Source organism: Scleropages formosus, chromosome 1 (assembly GCF_900964775.1).
Source record: "Scleropages formosus chromosome 1, fSclFor1.1, whole genome shotgun sequence".
NCBI classification, from domain to species: Eukaryota; Metazoa; Chordata; class Actinopteri; order Osteoglossiformes; family Osteoglossidae; genus Scleropages; species Scleropages formosus.
The window spans coordinates 52,790,291-52,808,491 of NC_041806.1; the positions used below are offsets into that span (position 1 = coordinate 52,790,291).

General features: G+C 46.7%; 1 protein-coding gene across 4 annotated transcripts in view; it reads left to right on the forward strand.

The window, feature by feature from the left end:
- exoc6b (exocyst complex component 6B) overlaps nucleotides 1-18,201 on the forward strand; it is an 87,431-nt gene that overhangs the window by 44,263 nt on the left and 24,967 nt on the right. For 2 of the 4 annotated variants that reach the window (XM_018730297.2, XM_018730298.2), the window contains exons 16-21: nucleotides 2,693-2,804; nucleotides 3,841-3,975; nucleotides 4,123-4,302; nucleotides 5,963-5,992; nucleotides 12,871-13,012; nucleotides 16,086-16,159. In XM_018730297.2, coding sequence (XP_018585813.2) covers nucleotides 2,693-2,804; nucleotides 3,841-3,975; nucleotides 4,123-4,302; nucleotides 5,963-5,992; nucleotides 12,871-13,012; nucleotides 16,086-16,159 — 673 coding nt within the window. The remainder of the gene's footprint in view (nucleotides 1-2,692; nucleotides 2,805-3,840; nucleotides 3,976-4,122; nucleotides 4,303-5,962; nucleotides 5,993-12,870; nucleotides 13,013-16,085; nucleotides 16,160-18,201) is intronic. The other 2 variants (XM_018730299.2, XM_018730300.2) reach the window with 1 other exon arrangement.

Consider the following 18,201-nt stretch of genomic DNA (forward strand, 5'->3'; position numbering starts at 1 on the left):
TATCCCAAGAAATTCATACCTAGTCACTGACACTAGTGACTGCTTCAGGAGTGCACAAGGGTTTCTGGTAGAAGATGAAAGTTTGTCGGATCAGACCCCCCACTCCATTAAAAGGATAAGAAGTATAGTTCTGCATTGTAGTTCATCCCAAGATGGTCTTTTGGACTTAAACTGGTACTCAGTTACTGGGCACTGTAGTATCCCGACTCTTTCCTTAATTTTCACAAAGTGAAACCTTGCTCACAAAGACTCAGTCAGGGATTAGTAATCGATAACATGAGATGTATGACATGTTGTTGAAGGCAGTCACTTGGTAGAGCCTCAAAGAAAGATCTGAAAGGGGTCTTCAAATGAGCTGACCACACGAACAAAGGTTGTAGCTGTTCAAGTAATGGTGTCTTCTGGAACACTGTGAATATGAACATCAGAGTTTAGAGAAACATGGATGTGTTTGTACTGTTGTTCCTGAGGGCACTTTAAACCATGGACAGGCAGGAAAATGAACTGATGGATCATGGAAAATGATGGGCTGATGTTGGAGGAAGGAGAATGGAATGAGCAGCAGCCAGATGGATGGACTGAATCCCAGTGACAATGAACCCACCCCTTTCAACACTAAGAACACAGAACTTTCCAGATGCACCCTATATCGTCACCTAGAGTTGACATTGACTCGATGACACTTAGCAACAACAGCAGTACTGGGGGGAGTGCAAGTGAAGAAAAACTGTTGTTCACACACACACTCTATGATTGGGTGACAGATGAGCTGGTGGAAACATGATGACATCCCATGTGGTACTAAGTACGGTTGGAGGGCAGTTGTGAAAGGAATTCACTGAAACGCAACAGCAATCTTGCAGATCGTCTTATCAAGTTTTTTGGTGCTATGGTGCTGTCAGAACTTGGAGTTGTTCTTGCTCATTCAAGTAGAAGGTTAGAAAAGATCTCCAGTTCTGGTCCTTCTGTATTCTCTTCAGCCCCTTTAAAGTTCAACACTCTGGTTATGGCCTACAAGATGATCAAAGGATCTGCACCCCAATACCTGCAGCACCTGATCACTCCCTACAGCCCAGGAAGAGTGCTGTGCACCTCCACCTCTGGCTCTCTGGTGGTTCTACTCAAAAGAGTCCAAAATTGAAGGTTTTTACATTCTTGGTTTGGCTCTGATGTGGTGGAATGAACATCCTGTGTTCTGCAGAGCTGCTGAATCCATGTCTCAAAACTCATCTTTAATTCCCCTTCTTCTCTGCACTAAAGGCTCTCTGCCTTTAGTGAAATGCACTTTCAAGTTTTACGTTGCTCTGGAGAAAAGAGCCTGCTAAATGAATAAATGTAATGTAAATTAGTGCTGACATGAAATGCTCTGCGTGAAGCAGTCTAGCAGGATGACTGTGGGTGGAATTCTCGTTTTCCTGTGCTTGTATGTGATCTCCAGAAAAACCGTCTGAATCCGCCGTATAGCTTTTTTGGGGAAAAAAGACTCGCGTCATAAAGCACAATGAAGCCTTTCCCCTTCACAAACGTGGAATGTCACGCTGCTGTGTTCCATCTTACCCGTAGTTCACTTCTTCATGATTTGGATCTGAACTCCCCTGCTGCTCTCTCGTTTTTGCAATTTAGGAACTACTGCCATGTCTTGAATTGAGTACCGTCCAACTGCTCTCGCTCTACCTCATCCTACAGCTCTCACTCGCTCCATGTGTCCTTCAGCCAGCGCCAAGTCTGCACACTGATCAGTTTTTTCCCCAGAAGTGGATTTTTAAAATTCCACCATGGCCTCTTAGCACAGACAGTTTAGCAATTACAGAGGAATGTGTTTGTTACCCAGGGAATGCTGAGATATCAGCTTGCACGGTGAAGCACGTTGGGGTCCTCTTGTTAACCTCTTGCCTTAAGAAAGGACTCATTGGGGCCTGAGGTGAGTCTCAGACCGCCAAGTGAGAAGTTACCCAAATGGGGGCTCTACGGCTCCCTGTGTCAATCTCAAATTAATTTTCACTATGTAACACGTCGGCCACTGTGCTACACACATATGCTCTGGGGATGTGTTTGCCTTGTCCTTCAGAAACTGCAAGAACAGTTTGTTGCTGTGATAAATATTTGATCTTTGATAATTTCAGTCCAGGCTATTGAGCCAACAGCTTGATTTGACTTAACCACGGGATTTGGGGCGCAGGTAGAAACCCAGCGCACAAGAGGTGTTGTTATGAGCAGTACTAGGAAACACAAGAAACTGCAGGTTTAAAGTAAGAGATCGCTGCTTGTTCTTTCATCTGAATACTGTTATTTTACTTGCATTTCACACTTTGTGTACATTCATGTCACACTATATTGACACTTATTGGTATTCCATATCTATAAATCACTGTATTTGCACTGTGCTCTTAGATCCTCGCACTGTACAGAATGACCAGCTGAATGTACGTTAGTACTACCTCCACTTGTCTGGCCTTATTTACATTTATTATCATGTTTGTGTTGTGTCTTTGTAACACAAGTGTGTCTTTACGTGTGAACTGTTTGCTGCGTGGTGAAGCACTGCACCGAGACCTGCAGTTACTGTACTTTGTTTCTGCGTTACACCTGTTGTAGTGACAGAGTAAGATGAGACCCTGCCACTCATGTACCTGCAGTACAAAGGGTTTCATGGTTTCATATTAGATGAAACATGTTTGTTTTTCTCTCTCAGCTCCACAGAAATAGACGACATGATCCGCAAGTCCACCAACCTACTGCTCACCCGAACTCTGAGCAACTGTCTCCAGTACGCTATAAAGAAAAAGAACGTGGGTCTGGCTGAGGTGAGGGTTTCTGGGTGTTTTTATCACTTGGTGGGTTTTCCATTCATGAGGAGAAACTGGAAATCTATGACTTTAGTTGGAGGAGCTGTTGCTTCTTGTGTTTCCCCCGTGAGGTCCATAGCAGTATACATTTTGGTATTTGTGTGACCATGTGACTGATCTTGATCTCACACCTGGCTCTGTGCCCACTGTGTCTCTTGTGTCACTGTGTGACCCAAAGACCATGACCTGTGAAAGGTCACTCCTGCTTTTAAAAAAAAAAAAAAACCTCTTTCCAGTGCAAACCACCATCTACCTCTTTTGGATTGTTTAGTCTGCGCAGAACTGCTGGAGATGCTGTTTGCTTTTTAATTTTTGTTTATAATCTTGGATTCCAGATGAGGTGCCCAGCTGGGTCACGCCTGTGAGGGGCCAATGTTGACCGGCTTTAGAGTGGTCATGCGGCTTGGCTTTGCCATTGGGGCTCAAGGGCGGATGTGGAGCTCATTTCCGTAGCTCCTGTTGCAGATCAGATATCACAGATTTGTAGCCTCTCCACCGTGGGTCCGACCAAGGTGCCGGAGAGGGAACAGAGGCGGATTGCTGCGGTTTACGCTACCCCCTGCGGAGAGCACTCTGACCAGGGGGTTTTTTGGCCCAAAGTGAGGCCTGCTCTGAATTAGCTCCATGAGCTTTAGGGGCTCCTCACCTCTCAAGTGTTTGTCTGTCTGAGGTGTTTTTTTGCCCCTTATGGATGGGTTCTTGCTGGCATGCACCTTCTTCTTTTCCCATAGTGCTGAGAAATTACACTTGGTTTGCAGTTCCTGATCTGTATGGTTTCAGGAGAGCTTGTCCTCTGATTGCACCTGAAGACTCAGCACCTTGGATCTGATCTGTGTAATGATCAAGGGAAGCAGTTCAACAGTGGTTTTTTGGACCATTAAATATGTACATGTTGGGTAGCAGTGATTAGCGGTGGTCGAGTAATTATGGGTTGTTTGCAGTGCAGCTTGGTTAGTGGGATTAACCTACAACCGTCTGTGACCTGTCTTCGTAGCTGGTGCAGATCATCATCAACACAACCCACTTGGAGCAGTCCTGTCACTTCCTGGAGGGCTTCATTTCCAACATCACTAACATACCCCCAGACACCATCAACGCTACCAAGCTGTATGGCATGGCGACCTTTAAGGTAAGAATGGTGCAGACAATGGAAAGACCTGCTCTCACGTACACAAATGAGCATCTCTTGAATGCAGTCTTATTTTTAGTGGCTGTCCCTTTTTAGTTATTTGCAGAGGTGACTTTCTTACTCCTCTCTTTATGCATGCGTTCCCAGGATGCCCGGCACACAGCGGAGGAGGAGATCTACACGAACCTGAACCAGAAGATTGACCAGTTCCTCCAGCTGGCAGACTATGATTGGATTGCGCCGCAGGCTGGCAGCCAGGCCAGCGACTACCTGAGTGACCTCATCGCTTTCCTATGCAGTACCTTTGCAGTGTTCACCAATCTTCCAGTGAGTGTTGGATTCTTAATGCCTGCCTGTTGAACCAGGTCTACACCGCTTCACACTCTACTCGGAGCCTCTCGAGAAGAGGCATTGTAGGAATTGGGACACCTAACTTGGCTTTTTTGTCTTGGCCCTCGTTGTCCTCGCGTTGCTATCAGCACCGATAAGGAGCTGATTTGAGGCCAAAGGGCCTTTCGTGATTCACACGCCAAGGTCAGGGCTTGGAGCCGGTCATAGATCTTTCAAGTATTCCAACTGTCTCCGAGCGGCGCGATCCGCTTTGCGGTTTAAGACAATCGCTTGCTTTGCACACTCCTGCTGTAATGGGGGGAAATCAGGGATATTAAATGTAATAGGATTTGCATTTAAAAACCAAGGACCTCAGAGACCTTGTGCTATGGAGCTAAGTGGAGGTCTAGAGGGCCGAGCCGAGGTCACGCTCTGACCACGGCTGCCCTGGAGCAGAGTGCCCGAGCATGAGCAACACACCTCTGTGCTGTAACGTGGTAAAGCCATGAAAGGTGCTGAAAGCTGCTTCCAGGGTCTGGCTCCTTCTAATCTGCCAAATCTGTGTGTGACCCTTGCTAGACCGGGCTAGAGAGAAGGCCCCATCTCTCACAGGAAGAGAGCTTGCCCTCACAACAGGAAAAAGAACGCGCGGAACATTGTTGTTTGCATGCAAAGAGGCGGAGAAGAGTGTGCCACCCCACCCCCGCCCAAAACACACACCTTAGTGTGCAGCTGGACACACAAACATGCACAGCTCATCCTCACATGAGTGCACCAATGGAGACATGGGGGTCCAGTCATGTGATTGACTAGTCAGTCCACTGTATCATATATGTGGCTTTTTCACAAGAATTTGACACAATGATACTTCATCTATGCATAACAAGATTATTTTATTTCAACAAAGCACAGCATAATATGATAAAACAGACATGCATTGTATTTAAAGTAGTAATTGAATAGTGTACTTTAATGGTAAAAAGCTAGTAAATCACTTAAAATCCAGTGTTTTTTGTGTTTCACATTTTTATTTATTTAAATTGGTATATTTTCTTAATTCTGGAATCTATGTTAAAAAAAAAAAAAAAACAATAGTGATGCACTGGTCTGTTCAATCATTCCAGTATCATTCCATCTGAGGTTTGGTCATGTGCAGGTGACCTGTTCACACTTGTGTGTGTTTACCCTACATGCACTGGGTGCTGAGCCAGAGATTTAGCTCATTGTGTAGCGGACCCTGTATACCCCTGTGGCCGATAATGGCCTTCAGTGCACATTTTGAGGCCTTTCCCTCCTCAGGGGCCTTTGTCCAGCCCCCTTAGGTCATCTACACACCCCTTCACTGTGACCCTGTGGCTGCTAGTGCACAGTGGAAAATATACTGCTCCAGGAGGGCCTCAATGTAGCTCAAAGCTTCTGCAAGACATCAACATGTGTCGGGATCCACTCCTACTCAGCATGATGACCAGGTTGTGATGACCATGCAACTGTTTTCAGTTTAACATGTTTCTGAGTTTGAGCTCCCAAATGCCTGCTAAAAGAGCACTTCAGGATGGAAGCCAGCGTGCGGACATTAAATGTCCGCTGCAGCTTTATCGGCCGATCTTTGCCCGTTGACCTCTGAACTCACTGTTACCTGTTGCCCTCTGTCCTATAGGGGAAGGCCATTGAACATGCCACCATGCCGGTGAGTAGTGCCTCCAGCAGGCATGGTGTGATCACTTGGGTGTCCTGATGCATCCTCAGACTTTGGTCCAGTGAAGCATGCGGCAACTCCTCAGGAGTTCGAACAAGGCCCCCGTGAATTTTCAGAGATTTAACAGTGACGTTTAACCTGCATGCCGATGCAAGAAGCAGCGCAGCCATGTGGCCTTTGTGGATACGCAGTTAATCTTACTGCTTTTTAATCTTACTATTCTTTTATACAAAACTGAGGAAATACAGGATACATTACATTCCATTCAGTCTTTCATGTCCTTTGGCTGGAAAGTCTCCCTATATATGGTCCGTAATACCTTTTGTGAGGTGCAATGTTGAGGTCCAAAAAATCCCTGTGTGTCAGGATATGGGCTCAGTTTTAGGGACGGTAATTGATACTGAAAGGAAATCACTTTTCCAAAGAGCTTGTGCTCTGCTTCTCATTATGGCACTCGCTATATGTGCTATGTTATTACCAACATTAATCTGTCTGTGTGTGTGTGTGAGAGACTTGTATTGTGTAAATATTTGTGGCATGGAATGTCTGTGTGCCGCCTATGGATTGGAGTTTATAACAGGCCGCCCGGTGCAAAGGCAGATGGACAGCGGTGACACAACCCCCCGGATTCTCACCCGAAGACTGTGTGCCTGTGTGGTGCATCTTTCCAAACTCTAATAGGTGACAACTGTAGGACTTTTTCTTTCTTCAAACACACACACACACACACACACACACACACACACACACACATTTTCAGAACCGCTTGTCCCATACGGGGTCACGGGGAACCGGAGCCTAACCCGGCAACACAGGGCGTAAGGCCGGAGGGGGAGGGGACACACCCAGGACGGGACGCCAGTCCGTCGCAAGGCACCCCAAGCGGGACTCGAACCCCAGACCCACCGGAGAGCAGGACTGTGGTCCAACCCACTGCGCCCCCACTTTCTTCAAACATTTACAGTTAATTTATTCAGCTAACGTTTCTCTTCATAGCTCTCTTAAACAGTTCTCATAGCTTACAGTGATGTACCCATTTATACGGTAGGGTAATTTTTGCTCTGTCAATTCAGAGCAAACACATTGCTAAATGCCAAAACAATAATGGCAGTAGTGGGAGTTGAACCGACCCGGTGGCACAGCAAGTAGTGCTGCTGTCTCACAGGGCCTTGGTGGTGTGAGAGGACATGGGTTCGATCCCTACTCAGTCTATGTGGATTTTGCATGTTCTCCTCGTGTCTGTGTGGGTTTCCTCCGGGTGCTCTGGTTTCCTCCCACAGTCCAAAGACATGCTGTTCAGGTTCCCCCATAGTATGTGAGTGACACAGAGAGAGTGTGTTCTACTGATGTATGGATGAGTGACCCAGTGTAAGTAGTGTATCTAGCAGTGTAAGTCACCACGGTGAAAAAGGTGCGTGGGCTGATAACACTACATAGAGTTCATTGGAAGTAGCTTTGGACAAAAGTGTCTGCTAAATAACTGTAGCAGTAAATCGAAAACCTTTAGGTTACAAGTCATTACCAGTAAGTGTTGCACTACTGACACCCAGATACAGTGAAACTGTCCGAATAACTAACAAAATGGCAAAGGTCAATCAGCTCAGATGGTGAAAATCCAAAGAAGGGTTAAATCCTGTAGGGTCAATCGCATTGTATGAACTTGCTTCACTAAGTCAGTCTGGCTGATTTCTTACTTATTTACTCAAACAGTGGGTACTTGGGACAGAAGAACGAGGAGGTAGCAAGTGCTGCCTTCAAAGCAAGTTGTGCTCATTTATTATATTTATTAGCAGCAGCTGTAACCTGCTGTTCAACTGGTTAGGCTGTGAACCAAGTGGAAAAGGACCGAAAACAGTGCAGGACTGCAGTATGATGCTGCAGTGGCTGCTAGTTGGGTTTTAGTCCCCAAGAACTCCTGCTGGCCTTCAAAACTCCCACTGGTTTGTTCCAGGAGCGGTATGAGCGCAACTGTGAGCTCTCACTTGCTCAGCATTCTCTGTTCTTGATGTGCCCTTTGGGCCTCTAACTTTTCCGTTTCCTTTTCCTTTCCTCTCTGCTGCCCACCAAGGGTGGTGCCGTGGCCCTGCTTTGGCTCGCCGTTTACCACATTAATGGCTGTTTATTTTCACAGCTGTGTGGAGCCGAGTGCTTTTTAATGAGTGCTTTGATGAGCTTTTTGCTAATTATGAGGACGGCGGCTGATCGCCCGCCTGCCTGCCCGCCTGCCTGTCCCCCATGCGCCCCACCCTCTCCGCTGCCCCCAGGCTAATTGCTAACATGCCTCTTGTCTTGAACCATCAAACAAATGTGCTACTGTGAACATAGCTCTCACTGCCCCTACCTGTCCTCTGCTGGGGGACCTGATTCCTGTTTTTACTCTGCCGTTTGTCCTCCTTTTGTCCTTCTAAATGTTTCGTCAGTCCTCTGCTTTTAGGCCCCTTTGCCCTTTCTTCAGGTCCCCCCCATTCTGTGAGCCTTGAGTTCATACTCTCAAAGCCCCGCAGCCTTCCAGCTAGTCCCTTGCTGGTTTGTGTGTGAGAGTGAGTGAGAGAGAGGGTCCACATTATGTAAATGAAATCTGATAATTTCCTGGGAAATCTATCCCCATTGTGATTCCCCCCCAGGCACATTTGGGACACACACTCTTTGTGATGGAACTGGTGTGTAACGAGTAGCTCGACAGCAAGGAGGTGGACTGGGGTCACTAGGTTTCTAGGTTACACACTTATAGACAAACTGTTGGGCAGTTATAATCACATGGGCTCTGATCATTTGAAACAAAATAGAGGTCATATTGCTAGTTGCAGCATTTTTTATTTCCATATTGAATCTACATTTTTATTTTATTTAATTATTGGATTCAAATGAATTCAAATATTGGAATGATCTTTTCATGCGTTTTTATTTATTTTATTTTTTTCTTTTAAACTGTCTGGTCATCCCGATATTCAGATTTTCTTGTTTGGTCGCATTACAGCGAAGGTCATCCAATAAGGTCATTTTTTAAATGTTGTATTAGACCTTTCAGCTGAGTGTCTGTCAGATGGTGCTGCTGTCTCTGCGCTGTCTGGACAGGTACCTCTGTGTGTCATGCGGTCAGGAAGCTGTGAACTGTTGGATGGTCCCCTGGGCTTTCCCAAAGAGACGGGACAAAACACTTTCTCCAGACTTCCTGCCCAGAGAAGTGCACCACAGTGCTGCTGCATCACATTAGATGAATGACCCTGCGGGAACAATAAGACTCTGTACTCGGCTGTGGGCGCGAGGCACGTGCCGCATGGCGCTGGATCGTAATGCCACTGTTAGCGCTGTACAAGCATCATGGCGTTTACTCTGATTGCGGCAACATTTGAGTGACGCAGCCGCTGCTGCAGGTGCTGCTGACCACTTGATTGCGCCACATATCTGTCATCCACTGCCGTCATTTTTACTGTCACTTTTTGTTTCTCCATTTCTCCCCAAGCAAATTTCTTTTCTTAGGTCATTTACCAACTTTGGCACACTTTCACCTTAAGTGCTCTATGCTCTTAGAGTGAAACTCACAGGTATCTTTTGTGTGCTTTGTGATTAATAAGAGTATTTGTCTGGCGCCGCAGTGATTTATTACATCAATTAAACAGTGAAGCTAAGCAGGGAAACGGCAGTGTTTATTGTTTAATCATTGCTACTGCTGCGCATACTGTGTAATCAGGGATAATGGTCTGGTTGGCCGTAATGCGCTGAGCTCCACACAGGCCTCATGTGCTCCTCTCAGGTGTGTGTGTGTGTGTGTGTGTGTGTGTGTGTGTGTGTGTGTGTGTGTGTGTGTGTGTGTGAGAATCCCACTAGGGATCCTTGAGATGAGTGCCTCAGTAGCTCCAGCACATAGTACATGTTAAATAATGGCTTTAAATATCTCACAACATGAATAAAAATTATACGTGAAGTTAAGGGAAAGTGAGTTGAAAAGTGTCTGATCTCAGATAAATGAGCCACGCTTCTGTAGGAAGATCTGCAGGAGTAGTTGGGTTCTTTTAATCTCTGTGTTCTGTTGGAACAGCTTTTATTAGTGACTGTTTACAGATGTTACACATTTATTTTTAGATGCTCCAGTATCCCTATTCTGAGGCCTCAGTGTAGAACAGGGTACACCGTTTTAGCTGCTTTACCTCATGCCAGGCAGTGTGGGGTGTTTGGCTGCAGGAGTTACTTTGCTCCATGGCTGCTGTTATTTGGGTAAAATCCAGTTGTGTGTGTCCTTTAATACTGCTTTTTATATTTATACATTCACATATATATATGCAGACAGATTCTCATGAAAAATAAAGCTTTATTGGCCAAGTGCATTTGCATATTGCAAAGGAATTTGACATCTTGCTGCTCATTCAGGCATGTTTAACACATAAGAATAACATATATTAGACGTGAACACGACAAAGTCTGCAGATGAAATATTGTACAAATAATGCAGTTGTTTAACTAACTGAATATTAATGTCCCTTCAAGTATGGATATGGATTATAATATACTCCTCTGAGACTGAACCGGGTGAACTGGTGGGGTAAAAAAAAAAAAAAAAAAAAAAAAGCTGTTTCTGGGCCTTGTTCTTTGGCCTTTATTGCTCTGCATAATTTCCCACAAGGGAGGCCTTCGAGCATGCGATGCCTCGGATACTTCCTACTTTTCTGTCATTCATTGCCTTTAAGACTTTTATTATTTAAGAGGAGAAAAAGAAACATTATATCGAAGTGATGCCAGGATTGATTATGGTTATTATACAGTGATTGCTCATCAATGAGGTCACTTTCTCTATCCTGCTCTCCTTTGTTTGCTCAGTCCCTCCCAGCAGATGAAGTCGGTGACATTGGTGTTTTCCTGGGTTCAACTGCCGTCCCACTGTTCCGTCGCTGGCTTTCACGTCCATCTGGAGAGTGTGTGCGTGGGTGGATGGTGGAAGTCCATCACTCACCTCAGACATCCTGTCATGCATGTGTAAACATGCAGCGAGAAGGGCTCGAAGCGGGGAGGGGGTGTTTAACATGAAGAACTGAAATAGTTCCAGGAGGAGGAAAAATGCTCCACTTTCATGTGGTTTGAGGAATTACTGTAGCGTCGTGTTTCTCCTCTTTGGCCTTCACCGAACTTCTCCGCAAACTCAACGCAAGCTTTGCCCTGCTGGCCTGCTGTCACTGGTGGGTGGTGGACTCCTGTGCTTTACATCAGCGCTTGCTGCTCTGCTCTCATTATTGGCCCAGTAAAAGTGCTAAAGCACGCTTATCGTGATTCTTTGGAGGAGAAACGTCCAAGTAAGCACAGCCTTGGAGTGTTTCTGCACTTTTCTGGCTTCCCTTTGCCAAACTGTGACTTCAGGCTGTGCTTACTCAACTCATTTAGTCAAAGTCAGATAAGACCTGATACCAAATCCATTCTGCTTTGTGTCTAAATGGTTTCCTTATTTTGATTGTTTGTGAATTGCTTCGGCTGGTCAATGTAAGTGAAGAGTTACTGTTCCCCAGATAAGCCTTTATACAACCACTACTCTGGCACTGTATGTGATTGTGTATCTTTTAAAAAAAAAAAAAAAAAAAAATTGGTAGGATGTTATCAGGATTCATCTATCCTGTGTTTTATGCACCTACTAAAGCAATGAATATAGGTGCATCAAGTAGATAGTATCAAACTAGGTTTACTTAATCACATGTTTAATGTACAAATTGTATTTTTGCTGAGATGTACATTGATTTTACAAAAGTGTCTCCTAAATGAATAAATGTACCGTGCAGCTTGGTTTTTTTTTCTCTTTTTCTTTTTTAAATGATATGTATATAAAAAAGGGGGAATAAGTGGAGGCTGGGGACTCGCCACTTTGTGATGAGGAACAGGCCTCCAGCTTCCTGTCGGAGATGGGCTCCTTCGCACAGGTCAGCCTCGGCCTCTTCCCCTTTCCCCAGACGGCATGGCGCTCCTGTGGTTTCTTCGACTCCTTGAAGTTTCTCAGTTTTCGGCAAGATCTGCTGCTCAGTCCTTGATAATCCACGTGGATTAAAGGCTTTTCTTTATAAATGCTTGGAACGAGATCTTGTGTGCAATTTTGACCAACTGCACATGATTGAGAACCAACTCGTGCTTTTGTTTACTCTCGCTCTCGTGCATTTCTCATGACTTTGGGTCTTAGTGCATTAGTGACCTGAGCATGTTTATTGGTAGTGATCTGAAGAGCAACACGGCGAACCCCTTCCCATCTGACCTTTGCTGCAGCGACCGTGCTCATGAGGTCCTCTCCCGTGGCACACTGAGCGCTTCGGGCTGCCTTCTGCTTGCTGTGGAGGGATCGGCGGAAGGCGGTAATGGATGGATGTGCCTTCGGTGGGCAGCCAGCGGCAGCAGTAGCAGGGAAAAGCGGGGAGAGGTTGTACAGTAGAGTCTAATAATAACCTGGCTGCCATGTCCCACTGTTTTGGCTTTGCCTGCAGGGAGGCCAGACATGCTACCCTTCTCCCCCCTGCTGCCGTGGCTCACTTCCTTCTCCCGTGGGCCTCTGAAAGGGAAGAAATGCTATGGTTTTGGAAGGTAATATCTTCCAAAGCATCGTTAAGGGGTCACAGCAAGAATGTGCAGTGTGGGGAAGTGTGGATACTGGGCCATGTCCTGAGCCCTGAATGACAGCACTAAACTGCTCACCATCATCCTCCTTTTCCTTTTGCGGCTCATTCCGAAACAGTCGGAAATATGGGCTCCGTTCTTGCTTTTCGTGACCGCTGCTACGCCTGGGAGATCTCCATGCTTAGAACTGCCATTAATCGCATTTGATGTCTTGGGCGGTCCCAAGTTCCAGGCCTCATTGTGTCAAAGAATTCACGTGTGCTCCCGCTCTCTATCTGTCCCTGCAGGGTAAAGTGGCGCAGACCGCGTGCATGTCGGCCTGCAAGCACCTGTCTACCTCCTTGCTGCAGCTCCTCTTGGAGGCCGACGTCCGGCAGGTGTCCATGGGAGCCCTGCAGCAGTTCAACCTGGACGTCAAGGAGTGTGAGCGTGAGTGTTGTCCCTTTCTTTGCACCATAATAAATAAACAAAAAAAAAATCAAACTTAAGTTGCAGCTTCTCAAAGCCCTTCACAGAAAGGAAATTACACACTGGCTCTTCAACTTATAAACACAGTTGAGACTACAAATCTGTTCATAACTCGGCTTGTTCATATTTTATCACCTTCTGCAGCCTGTGTACATATTTGAAAGGCTGAGAAGGTGACATCAGTCTGGTTACCATAGTGTCCATGACCTTGTACATCAGCTCTGTACCTTTGTAGTTACCGCCATTGTGCATTCTAAGTCCCTGAGTTTGAACCCCCCTCCTGCTGTATAGCTCCTGATCAAGGTATCCACCCTCTGGATTGATAGAGTAAAAATTACACACCTGGGTAAATCAGGGTAAGTAAGCTTTACATGTTAAATAGCTTTGGAGGAAAAAGTGTGATAAATAAATGTAAATATAAATTTTTAACTGAAAGGCTGTTAAAGTTTAACACCCACCTGTTGTCAGGGTCGACGTGAAAAGCACTGACATGGAAAGGTTTTACATCATTGTAGTTACCATTGTGATTGACATCAGTTCATGTCATTGGTCTTTGTTGAAGTCAGGATTCCATATACATTGAAATACATTTATTCATTTAGCCAACGCCTTTCTTCAAAGTGACTTACAATGTTAAAGTATTTACAACTGTTTACTCATTTATACAGCTGAGTAATTCTTCTGGATTTTTTTTGGCAATATATGTATTTACCTTTCTGAAAAGGGGAATTTGAACCTTTGACCTATTGAGTCTGAGGTGGCAGCTGTAACCACTACACTACCACACACACACATCCTGCACATCATCTGCACACACACGAGCAACAGACGCCACACACTGACCTGTTAGACGTATTGAAAGTCGGATGTTTTTTTTGCTGAATTTTGTTGTGCTCTCCAGTCTGAAGTTGTGGTTAAACATTGTGAAAAACCCTGTGCCACGGTGTCCGGTGTTGCCTCCCCCCACCCCCCAGCTGCAGCAGTGTGGGACATGTGTGGAAGAAACTTTAGGAGGAAATGAGGCAGAGCACAAAAAATTCCTGTAAGACGTGACCACTTGATTGCACAGATGATGTGTCTGTGGCTGAATCTGTCATCGGGCAAATCTGTGTGGGCGGTGGGACACTGGGTCGGGGGGTGTCCGATGCTCCCCTCCCCCCTCCTTCCCTCACCCAGCAGGAGATGGCCTGCGAGGTTTTTATGTCTCTAAACCCATCATTGTATTTCATTATGTGTGTAGTCTCCAAACGTGAAACTGCTGGGTTGCCATGGTTGACCCACGTTCATTAATCCATTGAGCAACTTCAATACTCATTAATGATGGTCCAGAAGAACATACCACTCTGGTCTGGATCTGACCAGGCTTCAGTATCAGGAAGAGCAGTTGTGGAGAAGGCCCGCTGCATGCAGCAATGCTGATGCACAGACTAAAACTGGCTTAGAGACTTGTCTTTCTTCATTCAGTTAATGTGCGTAGAATATTCTATAGTTTGTCTGCATGTGACTGGACATTGGAGTGATTGGACTGTCCAGCATTTTTTTTTTTTTAAAAATATATTTTCCAGGATTTTCAAAAAACAGATTATGAAAAAATTCACTTTATTCATATACCTTCAAGCAGATAACTCTCAATACAAAACAAAAATATTTATGGAAATGCACATTTGGAAGCAGCCACATGGGTCATTGTTATCCACCGTGGCAGAATGTTGGGTGATGTGAAACATTAACTTTTTTTTTCAGTATTTCATGTGATTTGCAAACATACAACTCTAAATTCACAACAAAAAACATTTTCATAAGTAAGTAGTGTTTATGCGGAACTGTTGTATAGGCTGAGACGTGTGTGTGCCAAAAAAAAGTTTAAAATTGCATTTGCGATGCGTGAGAACAACAGGTAGCTCATGGTCCAGATCTGCTGACCTGTGTTGTGTGAAGCACTGGAGTAAAGAGCCCCTCTCGCTGCCCCCCATGTGTTTGTGCTCGAGTTTTTTCCGTTCACGTAATCGCGACATCCTAGGTGTTTCGTCATGACCCAAGATGCTGTTCTCCGTGCGCTTCACAGGGGGCGCTGTCCAACAGCCTTTCCCCCTCGCCACCCCTGCTCTGCCCTTCAGCTATGAGCTTCCAAGCTGAGGTCCAGGTCCAGGGCTGGGAAAGGCAGAGGGTGAGAGAAAGACCGGTCCCCTGCCACCTCGGCGAGGGGCAGAAGTTGAGCGGCGGGTTGCACCGAGTCATGGCATCTTTCGTGTTTGTTCGCGTGTTCGCTGGCGAAGTGTGGCTGGGGAGCGAGGATTTGACAAGACGCATTTCGGCTTCACTGGAGTCACATGAGGGTGCTGCCGTCTGCCCCAATGACGGCAGAAAGAGTCGGGGTGCGAGGGCTGCGGACGCCAGAGCTGGAGCATACAAAGAGGCGACGCACACAGAACGGCCCCTGGAAAGGGTTTCGGGGTCAGAAATAAAGATGGCAGGCGTGTAATTCCAGTAAGCGGCGATAAAGCGGGCAGCGTCGCGAGGTGAAAGAGATTCTTCACAGCTCACTGTGTTTTGTCTCACTGTGTCAAACTTTTTTTTTCTTTTTTCCTCGATACTGAACTTCTTGTTTATGGTTTGTTCCAACGCCAGCCCCCGAAAACCCCCACCCCAATCGCCAAAGCCCACACCTCCCGTCTACCCTGTCCTGCGTGGCTGGACCAGGACATGGCCCATGGGAATGAGCCTCAGGTTGGGGACGCTTGTGTTTTTTTTTTTTTTTACAAAAAAAGTCCCCGTGGCCTGCGCTCCCCATCCCTCCCCTGTCACAAGAGCACTGGTGAGAATTAATGAGCTTTTGATGACAGCAACGTTTTTGGATGGTGCGCACAAAGCCGGCGGCGGACCTAGAGACATGACTCTTCGGCTGGGGCTGCCCCGAGGCCCCCCTCCCGGCCCACTCCCCCCGACCTTCCCTTGTCCCGCCTGTCATCCGTCTGCCAATCTCCCCGTCCATGGCGAATTCCCGGCTCTCTTTATGCGTCTCTCTTTCCCACAGGGTTTGCCAGAGCCGGCCCGGTGCCTGGGTTCCAGGGGGACACTCTGCTGCTGGCCTTCATCGACTTGAGACAAGTAGGTCTTTGTTTTTCTTTTTCTTTTCTTTATTTCTTCCTTCCCCCTTTCTTCTGTTTTCTCCTGTTTACCCGTCACCCCCGCCTCCTGCCTCAAACCTCTACCCCAACCCCAGTTTTGTTGAGACATTCCTTTTTGTGTCTTTGTGTGTTTGTATGTATGCGTGTTTATGTTCTTCGGGCCGCACCACAGTTAGGCCACCGCTTTGATGCCATTGTGCTTTGTTGCCATCATGGCCGTTTCGCAGCGTTGTGGAGCTTTGCTCATGCGTGCCTTTGAAGGGTTAATGTCGAGGTGTGTGAAGCAACCCTGTCTTTCCCGCCGATGCGCTCTGCATTGTGCACCTAGACATCGACACATCGATGTGATGGGACTTTGTCCTGCACAGTTTCCTCCATCACAGGCGCTAGCTTTGACTGAGCACAGGTTGAGTTGTCTCATGTTGTCGCACCCGGCTCCCATAGTTGGCTCTGAGATTCTCTCTCTTCCTGCACTTTCAATCCTCACCCATTTGGCCTCCTGTGCCAAAAGGCCCAGAAAATTGCACTGACACCCATTCATTTAGAAGGCGCTTTTCTCCAGAGTGACACACAACTTGGAGCAAACAGAAGCGCATCACCAGCAGATGAGTTATAGACACACAGACACACGTGTTTATTGAAGCACAGTCAGTATGTCCAATACCACGGTATAGAGTAGCGGTATATGGAAGTGGTAGGAAGCACAGAAGTGATGGTGACAGATGGTGTGATGTGAGTTTATGGAGCTGTTATTAGATCAGAAGGGAAGTGGCTCTGAAGAGAGTGCATTTGAGACCCTCCTTGAGTGTCAAGAGAGGATTCAGGAGCTCTCAGTGATGGAGGGAGCTCATTGCACCACATTGGTTCCAAAACCTGCAGACTTTGCATTTTTCATTCATGTGAAGTTTTTCCCCATTAACCCACTGTTTTGAAGGACCTTTGTGGCTGTACCAGCGGTTTGTGGTAAAGGGGTTTGAACCCACCTCATCAGTAGTCCAGTATTTGGGGACAGTCCTGGTGGGCAACGTCCCCTCACAGGCTCACTCTTGCCAAAGAAGTCACCAGTAGGAGAGGTGAGGGGCGAGGGGTGCTGGGAGTAGAACAGATTTGTGGTCCCACAGGAGATGGGAAAGCACGACGTCCATATTGACTGCTCCCAAAGAAGTGGCCAACCTGTGGCTGTTGTCAGCTGTGCGAGCGGAAGACGGATGGGCCTGGATGGGCCGGCAGGCACGATGAATGAGCTGACAGACAGTGACAGATGCCTCTTTCTTCCAGTAAAACAATCCGGTTTTGTCTGTGCTGCCATGATGATGCAGTGCCACTTGTTTTCCACTGCGGTTTACTCCTGCCTTCACTGAAGGGTTGTGTTCTTGTGTTTCGCTTTGTTTTCTTGGACCCAGAAGAAGGGCGGGGGGGGGATGGTTCACATAACTTTCACTCTGTTTTTCATCTGCTCTGATCAGAAGCAGGCTTGTCTATTTTTGTTATTATTATAATTTCAAAAGCGGGGGGTTCATACCAGCCATGGCCCCACACACCCCCGAGCCCCTTGGTGCGACTCTTTCATGTGGTTGTGTTGGTGATGTTGGGACTCAGTACCGTGGGGGTGACCTGAGTGTCCCCACACCACCGACTCTGAATGGGCCCGATAAATCACCCTGAAGGGGCTTGTATCCCGGCCGCCTCAGGTCCTTGGATGGTGTGGGACCAGGCCGACATCGGGCAGCGGGGCTCCGGAATGGCGGCACAGCGGTCTGGGATGTCTGAGCTCAATCTCCGGCTTAGTGACCATCACAGTTGAGAGGCTGAGGGACACGGAGACATGTGGGTTGTCAAACCAGGGGTCAGAAGATTCCTCTTAAGAGAGCAAATGGGATCAGAAGATGGGAGAGATGGCGAGGTGAAGAAAAGCAGCAAAGGCGGAACACGTGGCAGGTGTTTGCTGAGATACACAATGAGGAAGTAAAGCAGTGGGACTCGAGGGTAACTTCTCACTGCATACCGCTGCTTCTCCTACCA